At 34.9% G+C, this 16,775-nt stretch overlaps 2 protein-coding genes across 5 annotated transcripts; one reads left to right on the forward strand and one right to left on the reverse strand.

Annotated features, from left to right (window-relative positions):
- Positions 1-63: 63 nt before the first annotated feature.
- On the forward strand, positions 64-10,357 carry LOC122294533 (4-hydroxy-3-methylbut-2-en-1-yl diphosphate synthase (ferredoxin), chloroplastic-like). 4 transcript variants are annotated; one of them, XM_043103340.1, is made up of 20 exons: positions 64-265; positions 755-992; positions 1,519-1,676; positions 2,214-2,320; positions 2,419-2,519; positions 2,601-2,677; positions 3,180-3,299; positions 3,409-3,639; positions 6,204-6,320; positions 6,423-6,497; positions 6,595-6,672; positions 6,801-6,860; positions 6,956-7,018; positions 7,194-7,338; positions 7,545-7,683; positions 8,381-8,458; positions 8,536-8,695; positions 8,786-8,884; positions 8,995-9,099; positions 9,980-10,357. In XM_043103340.1, the coding sequence occupies exons 2-20, from the start codon at positions 779-781 to the stop codon at positions 10,079-10,081; spliced, it is 2,229 nt and encodes a 742-aa protein (XP_042959274.1). In that variant the 5' UTR covers positions 64-265; positions 755-778; the 3' UTR covers positions 10,082-10,357. The 4 variants fall into 4 exon arrangements, with proteins under 4 accessions (XP_042959274.1, XP_042959275.1, XP_042959277.1 ...); XM_043103341.1 differs by having other exon boundaries at positions 774-992; XM_043103343.1 differs by lacking the exon at positions 64-265 and adding an exon at positions 275-427 and having other exon boundaries at positions 774-992.
- A 4,947-nt stretch (positions 10,358-15,304) lies between these two features.
- LOC122293318 (pectinesterase inhibitor 10-like) lies at positions 15,305-16,464 on the reverse strand. The gene has a single exon (XM_043101861.1). It carries the CDS (start codon positions 16,098-16,100, stop codon positions 15,609-15,611), a length of 492 nt encoding a protein of 163 aa, XP_042957795.1. The 5' UTR covers positions 16,101-16,464; the 3' UTR covers positions 15,305-15,608.
- Positions 16,465-16,775: the final 311 nt, after the last annotated feature.

A 16,775-nucleotide genomic window follows, 5' to 3' on the forward strand; every position in this document is an offset into this window, starting at 1 on the left:
GTTAAATGTCGCATGTTTTGTATGGCTACGGATGACAAGATGCCGAGGAACACGTTTTAATTTTGTCCTGTTTTATGAATAACCACAGCCTTCTTTTTCACTATATTTTTCTCCGAGAAGTACAAATTCACCAAAAATTTTCTGAAATCCTCACAAACATTGGCCTCTGAAACTGAAACTCCTCCCACCAAGCTGGCCAGTTCCTTCTCCAGAGGCTTCTCCCTTTCACTTTGTCACCACGAACTGAATATATATTAAGCTTAAGGTAAAACACCACAACCAAAGCTTACGCTTGGTCAATTGAGCTGAATTCCATTTTGTAATACGTTTTGGCTTTTCTGGAAGCATTTCGAAAGAAATTTGTTTATGTTTTTTCTTTTATCAACCGTCTGAGGTCTGATCATGGTCCTAAGCGAGCAGCACTAAGGTAGTGTAAACGAGTTTTTGAAGGGAAAACTTGTTGTTTTTACGTGGCTGTGTTGAAACGTACCATTTTCCTGCGTCTTCAAGCTACGCAGGAAAATGTTACTGTTTGGTCGATGACGAAGTTCAGTAGATAAAAAAGAACGATGATTTTGAGGTTCTTAGCTGGGAACCAAACAGTAAAGATGATTTTAAAATTTAAAATTCTTTGTTTCCTAAGAATTTGTTCAGTTTTTTCATCAACGAAAATGGGCCTTTAATTTCGAAATTTTCGTTTACTACCTTTGATGAGCCAAGTAAAATTCTGTTGAATTGCGTTTTGGATCTGAAGGGGGGAAGTTTCGTTTCAGTGGATATGACTACCGGAGCAGTACCGGCTTCGTTTACGGGCCTGAAAAGTAGGGAACCATGCTTAGGGTTCACGAGAAGTATGGATTTTGTGAGAGTTACTGATATAAAGAGGGTTAAGGCTGGCAGAAGAAAGGTCTCGGCTATACGCAATTCAAGTTCAAATCCCAGCTCGGACATTGCTGAACTTCAGCCTGCATGGGAGGGGAGCCCTCTTTTAGGTAGAATTTCAGTATGCATTTGTTATGTATTCTCTGTTATGTTCTTCAATGAGTTGTTCCTGTTCATTTTGAATATCTTAGAAAAGAATGCAACTACAAATGCTTAGTTTCAGGCTATCATGTTGAGCGCGTTGTTGATTTATGTTGTTAGACGTAATTAAGTAGGCTAATGATGAATTCCAGCTTCGGGAAATGGTTCCAATTTGGCAGCTTTAGTGGATACTTCTCTACCAAAAAATAAAAAAAAGTTACAGCAGCAGGTGTTTTGTTTCTTAAAATGGTAGTGTCGTCTCACCAAACCAAATGGTTCTACTAGAACAAATATTGTTGCCTCGATGGAGTGGGGTTCAACTTTTTGATGACTTTTTTGTTCACAGCTTGTTCTCCATATGAAGAAATTGGAATTAAAGTTGTGAATATCTAATGTATATATATGTGTGTGTGTGTGTGTATTTAATCTTTATGGGTAGTATCATTTTGTTTATGTTTTTTTCCCCTGATAGATGAATAATTGTTTTAAATGTAGTTCCTAGACAAAAGTATTGTGAATCCATACACAAAACTGTCAGGAGGAAAACACGGACAGTTATGGTTGGAAATGTGGCTCTTGGTAGCGAGCATCCCATAAGGATTCAAACAATGACTACAACCGACACCAAAGATGTTGCTGCAACAGTTGAACAGGTTCTTTAGCTTCCAATCTGCTCAAGTATTCCTTCCTTAATATGTAAAATGGCTATGTTTTTCAATAAAAAAATGGCAAGGGGATTAGGAAATATTGTGTTTTCATTTGCTATCTTCAGATGTTATAATAGTTCATTGGCATAGAATGTTCTTCTCTGTGTTGGTAAATAAGTATCAAAATATAGATTCGCAAACCAATGTTTTAATAAAGGCTGGAATCATTAATTGACTGCCCATTCTACACCAACTACATTTTCCGTTTTACTGCTGGAACTGCTTGATGTGTCTGAATCAACAGCACACAAAAAGTTCTTTTTTTCTCATACCAAACTCTCTAGGATATCTCAGGTTTTACACGACATGACAATTTTTTTTATTAATTAATAATAATAATAATAATAAGTTGCTATGATAAATTACCCTAAATAAAATTCAAATGTTGGGGAAGTGATAGTTAATAACAAAACATGTTTCCTATTTTACTCTTACACATTTTCCACACACATTTTATTGAACTAACTCCCAATCTGTCAATAGGTAATGAGAATAGCAGACAAAGGAGCAGATATTGTCCGGATAACAGTCCAAGGGAAGAAAGAAGCAGATGCATGTTTCGAAATCAAGAATTCTCTTGTGCAGAAAAAGTAGGTCTAGATTTTTGAAAGTGATAGTGGCAATTAATTGGAGCCTAAAATCCTAATAAATTTAAGTGTCAAGTAGTCACCAACTATCTTTTGTGCAGTTACAATATACCTCTGGTGGCAGATATTCATTTTGCTCCCACTGTTGCACTGCGTGTTGCAGATTGCTTTGACAAGATTCGTGTCAACCCTGGAAATTTCGGTATGCAGTTTGCGATTCATTAATTATGTTTTCATGTTTCATGACAATTATTCTACATATAACGAGGTGATTGGACTGCAGCTGATAGGCGGGCTCAATTTGAGAAGCTAGAATACACAGAAGATGACTATCAAAAAGAACTAGAGCATATTGAGCAGGTCAAAAGCTCATCATTCCATTTATAGGCACTGATAAGTTTAGTTACAGCATGGATTGCTATGTCAGCACTTTGCCAAATAAGCTTCAACAAGTTCCCATATTATGTACTTGGTATCTCAGTGTAGTGAACAATTAATAGGTGAAATAAGAAATGCAGTGTCTCTGTTTGCAAATTCATTCCCTCAAGTTATATATATATATTTATATATATATATATATATTTATGTATATATTAATGGTTGTGTGTGCACGATAATACTCCAGTCCCTCGTTGATTTTAAGTTCAGAACCCATGACGCTTAGAAATAATTAAAGTTCTTTCCAAGCACAATTTTCGTTTAAGTTGGCTGGACAAGCACCCAAAGATTAATGCTATTTTTCTTCTACCCATGATTCTTTTCCAAATTTAGCTTGCCAGTGTAAACATGTGGTCAGTCAATCATATATTCATTAATGTAACTCAGTCTGTACTGAAGTTTTTTTTAATATAAAACACAACAGGTTTTTACTCCTTTGGTTGAGAAATGTAAGAAATATGGAAGAGCAATGCGTATCGGTACTAACCATGGGAGTCTTTCTGATCGTATAATGAGCTACTATGGGGATTCTCCCAGGGGAATGGTGAGCTGTTATTTTCTTTTGTTCTACCTAAGTGCCCAACTACTTTTGTGCTTGTTTTATTCTATCTCCAAGCTCAGTCCCGTAACACAATTCAGCGATCCATGAACAGGTTGAGTCTGCATTTGAGTTTGCAAGGATATGCCGGAAGTTGGACTATCATAATTTTGTCTTCTCAATGAAAGCAAGCAACCCAGTTGTCATGGTCCAGGCATACCGTTTACTTGTAGCAGAAATGTATGTTCATGGCTGGGATTACCCATTACACTTGGGAGTTACTGAAGCTGGAGAAGGTGAGGATGGGAGAATGAAATCTGCAATTGGAATTGGGACCCTTCTTCAGGTATTGCCTTCTCTTCAATCAACCCCGTTCACAATCCATATAGATAGACCTGACCTGTAGTCATTTTTCCAAGTCAGAACCATCAAGGCCACGTCTAGCAAGCCCAACCACACCTTCTATAAAATAGGAATTCTCTTCAAAAGTTTAGAATGTGGACCGCATATGCAAGAACATGAAACCATGGCATCAAATCTATGGTTAAAAAGTCAACAAACATTCAGCTATTAATCCACTTTACACACCAACACTTGGCTTACTCAAACACATTCCCCTCCTATGACTTTGTCTTCAACACCATTGACTCTGAAATGTCTCCTGATACAATGCTGCTGAAGCCCTTGCCAAACCGGGAAGTAACAAATTCGAACGCTGAGATGGTCTGAATCGGCCCAGATGCTGTACTATACAATGGATTCTCCTCACATTTTGTGAACTTTATCTCAGTCTTGAGGCTTGTCAAATGCTTTTCCTTACATTTATAGTTTCACACCAGGACCAAATCCATGCTGGCCATGATCCAGGCCTTAGTGATTTTCATATCAAGGTCACCATGACCATTGTGCCTGGTTAATTCTCAGCCATATAAGCAGATAAAAGCATGAAACATCACCCTCTTTTCTTTTATGCCCCACTTTCTGTGCAAGCAGCCCACCACACTTTTTCATAGTAACTAAGTAGATACCAAGAATAAGGAATTAAAAAAAAAAAAAAATAGTTGGTTGGTTAGGACTGTAATGAACTAAACAAGTTAACGTAATTATTTTATTGAAGATTTTCTTGCTCTTTCATAATTGTTTGAGAAAAAAATAGGGTTTAAATGAATATGAAAACTTGAAATTTTAACTTGCTTGAATTCCCCATAAATATCTGGGTCACATGGCTGAGATCTGGATAAAATACTATACATCATTTCTAATGTAGAAGTAGCACGCCAAGTGTTCGTATACAATGCCTACTAGAGACGCTGGAATTCTATGATAAATTGCTATCCAAAAAATGGGATTTTGCATCCATGCATTATAAATTTGTAAGAAAATTTATTTGTGTGGTTTGGTGATGAAGCTGGAGTACATTGTCTTTTGACAGAGATTGAAAACTTTTGGGCTGATGGGTTTGGTGGTAAACAGAGATATTTATGGTAGTTAGGGATGTTCTTGGCATTTCCAAGAGGAAATCGGGGATATTTCTTTTAGTGAATCCACTTAATGCAGCTGTGCAATTTTCGAAATATTTTTTCTTCATGGTCAGAAATAATATATCCTGAGAAACATCAATGATTGGGGATATATTTGGATTGAAGAATAGACCTTGAAATAGAAGAGGCACACTTGGTTTGGCTTGATCTTGACAAAGTACTATTCATGATAGCCATTCCTGTGATTTGAAGAACAGATATTCCTTACCTAGGAGTTGGGAATATTTATATACTAGTCGTCGACCTGCACAATGGCACAGGAATAATTACCTGACTATCATGCATTAGCTGTTTAAAATTTCTGTCACAAAGAATCTAAAATGCAAAAATATTCTTAAAATATTGAGGAAGGACCCTTTTCTTGTCTAAACAAACATCAAAATTAGCCAGTGAGAATACAGAGAGTTCAAAGTAGAATGGTTAAGAGCCAAGGAAGCCAAGGCGGTAAATATACTAAATAACTGATAGTCAACAGCTACAATAAGATGAACAATTTTTTTTTTTTGGAAAAAGTTATAATAAAACAATAGAAGTGTTAAGTGGTGGGAAAGCCAAAGAGACAAGTAATGGAAAATCAATAACCGCAACAAGATGAAAAGTCTTTTGCCTCTATCAATTAGTAATAATAAATGGTAGGAAACCTTTCATCTTCAAATATTTTTTCTTTAAATCTTCATGCCAAAAATCGAGTGGGTTTAATGTAGTAATAAAGACAATACAACTTAAGGTTGTTTTAGCGTGTGAAAGGTTGAGATAGGTCAATAAAATAAAATAAACTGATGAGGCGGCTCAATAGAGTACAAAGAAGATGCTTCATAAATTATGTAGGTAATAGATGACACCCAAGAAAAAGTTTCTGTTGGTAAAATAAAAATAACTCAAATGAAAAAATAGTAATGCAATTGAAATTTAAGTACAAAATTTATAATTTTTCCATGTTAGTTTCTCATATAGTATGGTTTATCTTATTAGAGAAATGCCTTAGCCACAAAGAGATCCCACAAAAGTAAACTCACAAACTAACATGGCTTGATGTGGTACGTTAGATTGTAAAGCTATTTTTATTGTAAAGTAAATCTAACGTATCATATGAAGTCAAGTCAGTTTGTGGGTTTACTTTTGCAGGATCTTTGTGGCTGTAGCACTTCTCATCTTACATTATGTTTTTTATTTGATTCCACAAACATTTTATAACGTTGCGGCTAAACAAATAAATAGGAATAGGCTATGTGTACATGTAGTATCAATTCATAGCAATTCCTATTCCCATTCCTTTTAATCTATTTTGGTTCAGAGTATTAGATCTTCTCTAGCTGTAGAAGGCCATATGATTACCATTATAGAGTACTGGAAGCATTTATCTTTGCAGGATGGTCTAGGTGATACAATCAGAGTGTCTCTCACAGAACCGCCAGAGGAGGAGATAGATCCATGCAGAAGATTGGCTAACCTTGGTATGAGAGCAGCTGAACTTCATCGAGGAGTGGTGAGATTCTAATTTTCCTTTGAATGATTAAATAAACATACTTAACCACCTCAATACCAATATGTTGATAATCTTATGAACCTTCTCTTTGATGCTCCTCAGGCACCATTTGAAGAAAAGAACAGGCATTATTTTGATTTCCAGCGCCGATCTGGTCAATTGCCAATGCAACAAGAGGTTCGTTATTGAAATTTTTTGAAAGTGGTATAGAGTTGTGCATTCTTACTGCTCTATTTAAACTTCTCAAACGGAAAAAATACTTAAATAAGTACAGGGTGAGGAGGTGGATTATAGGGGTGTCCTGCACCGTGATGGTTCTGTTCTCATGTCAGTTTCCCTAGATCAATTGAAGGTAGTACTTGGACTGAAAATGTGTTCCCGTTTTTGTTCTTTTATCTCAATATTTTCAGAAAATGGGGGAGGGGGTTTGATTTATAACCGTCTAAATTCTTTTTGTATTTTTTTTTTTTCAAAATGCAGATGCCAGAGCTCCTTTACAAGTCACTTTCTGCAAAACTTGTTGTTGGCATGCCATTTAAGGTCTATTCTTACTCCATATCTTTGATGTAACAGTCATTTGATCTGTATTTGGTGAACTAATATTACAATAACCATCCACAATGTTGTTAATTTAGGATCTGGCAACTGTGGACTCAATCTTACTGAGAGAACTTCCACCAGTAGATGACGATGATGCTGTAAGAGCCCTACTATGCTGTGGCTTCATAACTTTTGGAAAATCATTCCATGTCTTCTCTCTCTCATGCACAGAGTTTATCAGCTCCACCTTGTTATAATCCAAACCATGTCACTCCATTAATATTGAGTGGTTGAAATAATGGAATGATTTGATATTATTTTTTACATGAACAGCGGCTAGCTCTGAAAAGGCTGATAGATATAAGCATGGGGGTTATAACTCCCTTATCTGAGCAGCTAACAAAGCCATTTCCCAATTCCATGGTTTTGGTAAACCTAAAGGAGTTATCAACTGGTGCTTACAAGCTTTTGCCAGAAGGTGACACTTGGCATTTGATTAATATGGAGTTCTTGAGTGACACATCCTTTTCCTTTTATCTCTCTCCCCCCATCTCTCTCTCTCTCTCTCTCTCTCTCTCTCCCCCCCCCCCCTTTTTCAAAAAAAAAAAAAAAAAAAGGTTGAGCACAGCATTTTTATAATGTTAAATTTTATAACACATTTCATAACCGTTGGTTAATTTGCAGGTTCACGTGTGGTTGTGTCTGTACGTGGTGATGAGCCGTATGAAGAACTAAAAATCCTCAAAGGTGTTAATGCTACTATGCTTCTTCATGAACTACCACTTACTGAAGATAAAATCAGCAGAGTGCATGCCGCAAGGAGGTATTAACTAGTAACATTTCTTACAAATTTACAAATTAGTTACAAGGAAAAAGAAAGAGAAGTTTACAAATTAGTCACTCGAAATATTGCAACAGAAAGTCAGTTGGTAAGTTGTTGAAGGTAAATCATGTTATTTTCTTACTAATTATTAAAAAGAAAGGCTACATGTAGTGACAGGGATGGCAGGGAATACCAAGTTAAGACACAGCATTTCCTTTGCTTTTTGTCATGTGCAGCTGAGGAGCCACAAATTTAATTCCTGAGTTTTAAGTATTAACCAATCTTGAAGCAGTCTTTAAGTATAGTTATTGATACTACCTATGTTGCCTATTGGCTTGGCTCCAATGACCTTCTAGGTGTTTTTCTTAAAAAAGCAATTCAAAACAGAGTCCAAAACTAGTGTGTAGTTTATGACTCATTGTTTCATTGGCGCTGTGGAATAAGGGTTTCTGCCCGTGTTAGCTTTAGCTCTTTTGTTAAGGGTCATTCATAGCTTTTTTGTGTTGAGAATCCCCTGTAACAGATTCTAAGGATCAATTCTCCCCATTGATTGAAGCTTTTGACTTTTTTTATTTTTTATTTATTTTTTATTTTTTATTTTTATTTTTTAGAGGTTCTCTCTCTTGCTATCCCAGTTCTTAGTAGTGAATTTTTTAGCCGATTTTCCACAACCTGGTAATTTAAATTTTTGCTGCAGGCTATTTGAGTACCTAGCAGACAGTTCTCTGAACTTTCCCGTAATTCACCATATTCAGTTTCCAAAACAGATTCACAGGTAATGAATCCACACTCGTTGAGGCAGATTCAAGGTATGAGTAGTTTCTTATTACCCTACCTTTCTTCTACCTTCAGGGATGACTTGGTCATTGGTGCTGGTACCAACGCGGGAGCCCTTCTAGTAGATGGGCTTGGAGATGGTGTCCTATTAGAAGCCCCAGATAAGGATTTTGATTTTCTTCGGAATACATCTTTCAATTTACTACAAGGTTGTAGAATGCGGAATACAAAGACGGTAAAAGCTTCCAAGTTTAAACAAAAAGTATTTATCTGAGGAATAAATCATAGTATCTTACCAATTTCGTATGCCTGAACATCATTGCAGGAGTATGTTTCATGCCCATCTTGTGGCCGAACTTTGTTTGACCTTCAAGAAATAAGTGCACAAATACGAGAGAAGACATCGCACTTGCCTGGTGTTTCAGTAATTACCTAATTCTTTTGCACAGTCATCTGATGATATTGAAAACACAATCTTATTCTTCTTGATCAAGATTGCTTTCATCCATCCAATTTATTTCTTTCCTGTTCCAGATTGCAATAATGGGTTGCATAGTAAATGGACCCGGGGAGATGGCTGATGCAGACTTTGGATATGTCGGCGGTGCTCCTGGAAAGATTGACCTTTATGTTGGGAAGGTATGAAATCCTTTTGTAACATGTCATATAATGTATTTAATTAAAACTCACCAAGTGGAAAATTTTAATAAATTATAGTCAATAATAAGAAGTATAAAGGAATCAAGTTTCTAATTAAATCAGCACAATTTCCTGATAGTATGCCAAGGTGTCTAACAGCCATATTTCAGCATATACAAGAAGCAGTTTGTCTTTATTACGACACCCTGGAACAAAAATAAAAATATTTCTGACTTTTATGTACTATGACAAATTAATATATATATATAACACCAGATGACGTTTCAAGGGCATGCTGCCTGGAGATCAATAAATTATATCAGATTCAGGAACCATTATCGTTACCATATGATTGTCGATCACTGATATCATCTGGGCAAATGTTTAGTAGGAAGCAATTTTACTGAGGTATGGAAATCAGAGCCGGTACAATAGTTGCAATCATGAGAAGAATCATTCAAAAAATTCAACCATATGCTCCAATGGGGGTGCTATTCGATGGTGCATTTTAATCCCGTTCCATCTGAAAAGTCTTTTGAGTCCTAAATCCACACAGTTGGCCCTTACAAGGGCTCAAATCATTAGAGACAAATACCAGACCCTCATATCCTTCGCCAGTTAGTCATGTGACTTCCAAGTGGATCTTCCTATCACTCGTTCAGGAATTCCCCCTGGAACATGTACATAACACGTGGTTACTTTTTCCTTTTTAGTGGAGTAGAACGGCTATATCTTAAAGCTCTTTTTATCTTTTTAAATCTGAAAAGAAGTGCTAGGACATTTTTGGCAGTCGTAGTTTTTAAGGCCTTGTTTTCATGATGATTGTGGTTTTGCAATCACAACAAATGGGTGAACTTGACAAAAGTCGGACTGTTTTCAGACGGTGGTGAAGCGCGGGATTGCGATGGAGCATGCAACTGATGCCTTGATCCAGCTTATAAAAGATCATGGCCGCTGGGTGGACCCACCTGCAGAAGAGTAAGAACAGTAGCACAGCGCTTTCAATTGGCAGATAGGAGTCAAGACTGTCAAAATGCAAAGTGAAAATCCTGTTATGTAAGTCCACTTCTCCAAAGTTATAGCCAATACAGGATAAACAGCAGCACAATATGAAAATATTTTTCCAGAAAAGATTAACCAAAATACAAATGTAAGCTGCGAATGTGAATTATGTCTTCATCGACAATTATATGAAAAACAGTGTCATATGTCCATCATTAGTAATAAATTCAGGTTTCCTGGGTAAGTGCCTAACACAGACCAAGCTGCATATTTCTGTCCTTCATATGTTAAATGAGCTTCATTACCTTGATATTGATGGAAACTATATTAACGCTTGTTATTTAATTCAAAATGCTATGTGCTAGCAACCAAATCCTTGCAGTTGTGATGCAGAAAAGACTCCATTTTGCTCCAAAACTGTCTTTGGGAACGGTATGCAAAAACATCTTTTGCTGCATTACACAAGGCTTTTCTCTTTCTGACGTGAAGTTGTAATATTTTCTTATAAAATACAGAATAGACAGGAGCGGAAATAATAAATTGCATACCTCATGCCATGGTGACTCAAGAACGAGCAAGAGCCTAAAAGAAAACTCACTCAAAAAAAAAAAAAAGAAAAGAAATATTTGAGTAGGAAGAGAATCTTCTAGCCTATGCATTACCGTACTGATGGTGTACACATGCCTTTTATTTATAGGTTAGGCTTTGGACCCTCTTAACAAAGTTAGACTTCTTCCCATCAAGAAATAGGGTAGGGCTTATCCATTACTAGTTGATCAAAATGAAATGCTTAACACTCAAGTTTAAATTAAATTAAACTTCTTAATAGATAAAATCTTAAAAAATTTGATAGGCAAGATGGTTACTCTAAATAGAACTCTATCAGAAGATATTGAGGTATCGCAACAATAGGCACAATTCCGGTCCAAAGAAAAAAAAAAAAAACAGAAAACAGCATTACAACCAAAACTTTTGTAGGATTTGTCATTAGAAAGATGAATCCTCCTTATAGAGGTTAGAAGAGCAAGAGCATTTGTATGTTTTGGAGTACACGATCACACTAAAAACAGGTCTGGCGATGTGCGATATCAACAAGTGAGCGTGTCTTCCATCACTAACACCAATTCGTTTCAGGTGAATTAACAGCTTATAGTCCAACAAGTTGTATGAGATTATCGGTTCGAGTAAAAGGAGCTCAATTATAAGAGAGGGATTTTGAAGGTGCACACACATACACAATATCGCTCTGTGTTACCAATTCTTAATACCAATTAATTTTAGGTAAATTGATAGTTCAGAATCTGAACACATTGAATCTACGAATGGTCCAAAAGGGGATCTTGAGTTGTTACAGAATAAGACAGAACAATTCAAGGGACCCATAATTGGTAGAGCCCATAATTATTAGCTAGATCCCAAATTTCTGTTCCATGTTTTGGATGTCTAGAAAATCTTAAATTCTGGAGAGTTGCTGTAAACTTCATTAGGTGGAATAGTTGTCTTTCTTCAATTCCTTGCCCCTGTCATGATCATGTAGTTCACATGGGTTGAAAATGAGATACGGGGACCAGGAACCTAATCTGAGATAAACGTTACAGCTTAAAACCACCCAACCAACATTGTTTTTTTCTTCCATTCTTAAAAAAGGAAGTCTTGAGATTTAGGGCTTTCAATACTTCTATTACTTGGTTAGAAAATTCAAGAGAGAGATTGAAAATCTAAAAAAAAAAAAAAACAAAGAAAATAATTATGGGATAGGGTTTTTTTCCTCTAAATTGGGTTATTGGAAACATACTCAAATCTATTTAGAAATCTCACATGTATCTCGTGAACATTTGGCAAGTAATTAAAAGTAAATTCACAAACTGATATGGTTTCATAAAATCCGTTAGATTTACTTTATAATAAAAGTAACTTTACAATTTGACGTACCACATCAAGTCACATCAGTTTGTGGTTTTACTTTTTTGTAATCCCTTTATAGTTAAAGTATTTTTCATTTTGTTAATTTGAATTTTTTAAAAAATATGTACTTATCATATACATAATGGACACTTGTCATATTTAAAGATGTGATAGAAGAGATTTCATATAGAGAAATCATAGTTGCAGTCGTGAGTGTATAAGTGCAATGTAATTATTTTAAAAAAATAGTGGATATGACCTTTTTTCAAAGCATGACGCTTGCGTATTCTACGACTATATGCAGTATTACTCTTTCCTCTAATCAGGTTTGGAGTAAATTTCATTTCATAATTGTATGAAAGTATGTGTCTGTTATAAAACATTAAAAAAAAAAAAAAGAAAGAAAAGAAAAGAAAAGTTTTTGACTTTCAGTATTTCAATTACACGTGACCAATAAGAGTATGATGTAGATAAAGCAAGGAGATGGTTATTTCTAACACGTTTGATCTAAGATTATTAAGCTCATCAGAATAATAGACAACATCAGTATTATTGTCATTATTTTTTCATCCTTAATATTATCATGTCTTGGTCATCATTATTATCGAAACATATCATGTATTTATTTTACCAAACTTGAAAATTTCTTGGACTTTGGTAAAGTCGTCTGGTGTGTCATCAGTATCAGTTGTTTCACATTCCTATATGCAATCATATTGTTAACTATTGAAAAATGATTTATATATTTGTAGAGCGTGCAACTCCTTGTCTATTCTTTATAAAAATAAATTTACAACCTATATGAAAAACTTAATTTTCAATGCGACTCCTATTTTTTATCTTTTAATTTTTTTCAAATTGAGTACATGAGTATGGGTATATACAAGTTAGGCTCGAACAAGTAGTGGGTGATCGAGCCTCGTTTGTTTAATTTTTATTCAAACACGAGTCAAGCTCGAGCTTTTGATTGAGTTGATTTTATGTTCACAAATAACTCATTTAGTATTCGAGCAAGTTTTAACTTATTCATGAGCTATTTCATTTAAACAAAATAAAGTATTTATTTTGTATTATATAATTTTATCTAGCGATTTTGACAAGCAAACTTTGGCTTTTCGCTAATATTGTATTATATATATAATATATATATATATATATCAACAATTAGATTCCTAAGGATTCAAGTAACATTTTTAGTATTAAAAATAAGATTTATTCTATAATCCCTTTCAATATTTTAAATACACCCCTTATACATATAGAGATAATGCTATTAAAAAAAAATTATTTGAGTTTATACGCATTTATACAAGTTGAGTCGTGTTTTGTATGAGCTGTATCGTTTAATAATCTATCATAATTTTGCATTCACAAACAGTTCATGTAATAAATGAATCAAGCCAAATTCAAATTTGACTGAACTAATTTCTAGTGGCTTGTCGAATAGTATTGTTTATATTTTATATACAACCTAATATACAAAGTTGGCACATCCACTGTATCTAGTATTACTTTTAGTTATTAGAACCTTCACTAGAAGGTGAAGGTTTTGAGGGGTTAAAAAGATATAACAAGGATATCATATATTGCACATACAAAAAAAAATTATTACTCTCAAAATATGCATAGCATTTTATTATATAATGTAATGTAATTAAAATTGGTTACGTTAATATTACTTTTTAATGACACGATGTCTTGTCAATAACTGAAATATCATATGTACTTCGAGACTATTTAATAGTTACTCCATATGGTATATAAATTGTTATAGTGCTTCACAAGAAGCTCATGTGTCTAATTTCATATTGACATGTTAACTTACTTTAAATTCTGTCACATCTTGATCAACCTTGAATAGAAGACAAATGAAAAAAAGAATAGAAAATACACACAAAACTGTCGCAACTTGTACACACAAGTTTTGCATGGGGCCGGCTTCCATAAAAAATCAGATGACTTCATTCGTATGTCTCACATGGGAAGGGGGGGCCCATTTATTTCTTCGACTTGTGGGGTATGAACGAATAAGCCGACGCCCACAGCTGGGGACAGCCCAACTCTCTCTCTCTCTCTCTCTCTCTCTCAAGAAATAAAACAAAATCAAAAGTTGATTCGAAGATACGGGGTCGTAATAAGATAAAAATAAAATTAAGAGTGCAGTAAAACTTTGAACATCAAGTATTGTGTAATGGAAAAATTTAGTTGTAATTACAATTACGTATTAATATGTATATTAATTTAATATAATTGATCAAAAATAAATTTTATTAAAAATAATATTAATTTAAATTTTAAATATAAATAAATCAGTATTAATACGTAGATTAATCGTGACTTTATTCATACATGACAAAACTCGTAATATTGTAATCCGTCAAGACAAAGATGGGAATGAGATAAAAGTGTAGTATATAAATAATATATTCGCCAACGTTCTAGAGCCTAAAATGAAAAAATCGTGCTACCATACAAGGGGTCATGTGCATGCACATTAACTGTTAGCCCCCGGTTTGATGGCCCAACAATCCCAAAACGTAGAAGCCAATCCATCTTATCGAAGAAGTCTAGACAACACGGCAGCAAACAAACCAAAACCCAAAGAGAAATGATTTTTACAGTCGGTAAATATAGTCGATGTGCAGTTAATTTAAAAAAAATGAATTAATATAGAACCTATATGAAAAAAAAATTATTTTTATAACTTTTTTTTATTCATTCTGTACAACCATGAAAAAAAAACATTTTTATAATTTTTTTTATCCGACTGCATGCCAACTGCGTCTAGCAAAACCCGTTTATGAAAAGATAAAACTTCTTTGTCGCCTGGAGTTGATCGCCCAGTTTGACCGTTGGACAAAATTTTTTATTTTTATTTAATAATTAAGAAAGTGATTTTAAGTGTATTAATATATTTTTTTTAACTTAATGATTAAGAAAATAATTAAAAAATGTGAAAAAAAAAAAAAAAAAAAAAAAGCTAGGTGATATGCTCAACAGTATGAATGGGACGGCATACTAGCCGGGCCCTCAGTGAAATTATTTTTATCTAATCACTTTATAGTTAAAATATTTTTCATAATATTATATATATATTTTTTTTTGCATCTTCGTAGAATGGAGAACTTCATATACAATCATCACATTATCAGTTATCAAACTTGCCGAAAGGAAAGCACTTCTTATGCAATCATGATGCTATTCGTATTGAATGGCAACTTCGTTTCAATAAATATGAGTAAAATTATAAATATAAATATAAATTATTTACAATTATATATAATGGGCAAAATGAAAATAAAGGCAAAAGGCAGAGCTGATTTTATTTTTATTCCATATATATTTTTAAAACTTCTGAGATTCAATATCGGTAAAAAGACATTATTAGCAAGCACGTGAAAATCCAATATCCAACCCGAAAAAGAATGAAGAATCAGAATCCCAATAACTAAAGATGCTAATTCACAATCCCCCCAGAAACTAATTCTACCCAAAGTATTTGATTAAACTACCAAATTACCAAAGCAATTACATAGTAACAATAAACCAATAGCAGTGCGATTATAGAAAAATTGTTCGCGATTTTGGTTTCGGCGCCTTTTTCACAGGATCTCTCTCCTCGCCGCGTACCCGTACTGGCTTCGCCGAATGTTGTCCCGGCGCTTCTTGTAGATCAATCCAGCCAGTACGACTAGCCCAGCCGCTACTACCACTCCGACTACGATCCCGGCCTTCTTACCACTGCTCGTTCCGCCTGAAGAGTTTTTGGCTTCGTCTTTGCCGGTGGAGGTCTTGACGTGATTGAGCGCATCAGCATTGGATGGTGACGGCGTCGGTGCAGGAGATTTGGATTGTGACGGTGTAGGAGAGGATGCTGGAGCGGGATCTACCGGAGAAGGAGCCGGGGGAGACCAACTCGACGGCGGATTCGCCGGAGAGACAACGTTTGGCGCCGGAGCCTGTGGTGAAGGCACGTCTGCACCGAGTTCGGGCGCCGGACTGGGTGGACTCTCCGGGGATTGTCCGTACACGGAGAAACACAAGAAGGAAAACGCCAGGAGTAGAGCGGGACAGAATTTTGCGAGTTTCGCCATTTGAAAATCGTCGGTGAACACGTGAAGAAACGGAATTCAAAATCCTGGATCTGAGAAGCAATATGGGTAGTAATTAGACTGAGACAAGAAACAGTTTTGAAGTGAAGAAGTAGATCTGAGGAAAGCAAGAGCTGGGCGAGAGGTTTAAGAAGAATGCTCTCAGGAGGAGAGTTAAAGCAAAGGAGCTAGATTGATGGGAACGGAAAGGTATGCATGGAGGGAGATCTGGCGAGGAGAGTGGAATAGTGTGGGAGAGAAAATTGGGAATGGTAGATTTGAAGAGAAGCATGAATATTTTGGGGTTTAAAACAAGAACATGTTGGAGAGTCCTAGACTCCTAGGTCCTAACTGATACGGCGTGAAGCCAATCTTCTCTCATACGCAAACTTAACGTATGTGTAACTTTTTCTCTTTTAATTTTTATTTTTTAATAAAACATATTACATTTATTAATAACAGATATTATAATTTTGACGTCAAATATATATTATAAGTTAACTATAACATTAATAGATCTCTAGGATACAACTGTGATTGATATATCTATAATTTTTTTATTATTCACTTCAAATTAATTAATATAATTCATTTCATTAAAAAATTATTTTAAATTTTATATAATTATCCTTCATTTTAAATAGAGTTATTAACTATATGGGTGTAACCGGTTTGGAT

The sequence above is a fragment of the Carya illinoinensis genome, chromosome 14, assembly GCF_018687715.1.
Source record: "Carya illinoinensis cultivar Pawnee chromosome 14, C.illinoinensisPawnee_v1, whole genome shotgun sequence".
NCBI lineage: Eukaryota > Viridiplantae > Streptophyta > Magnoliopsida > Fagales > Juglandaceae > Carya > Carya illinoinensis.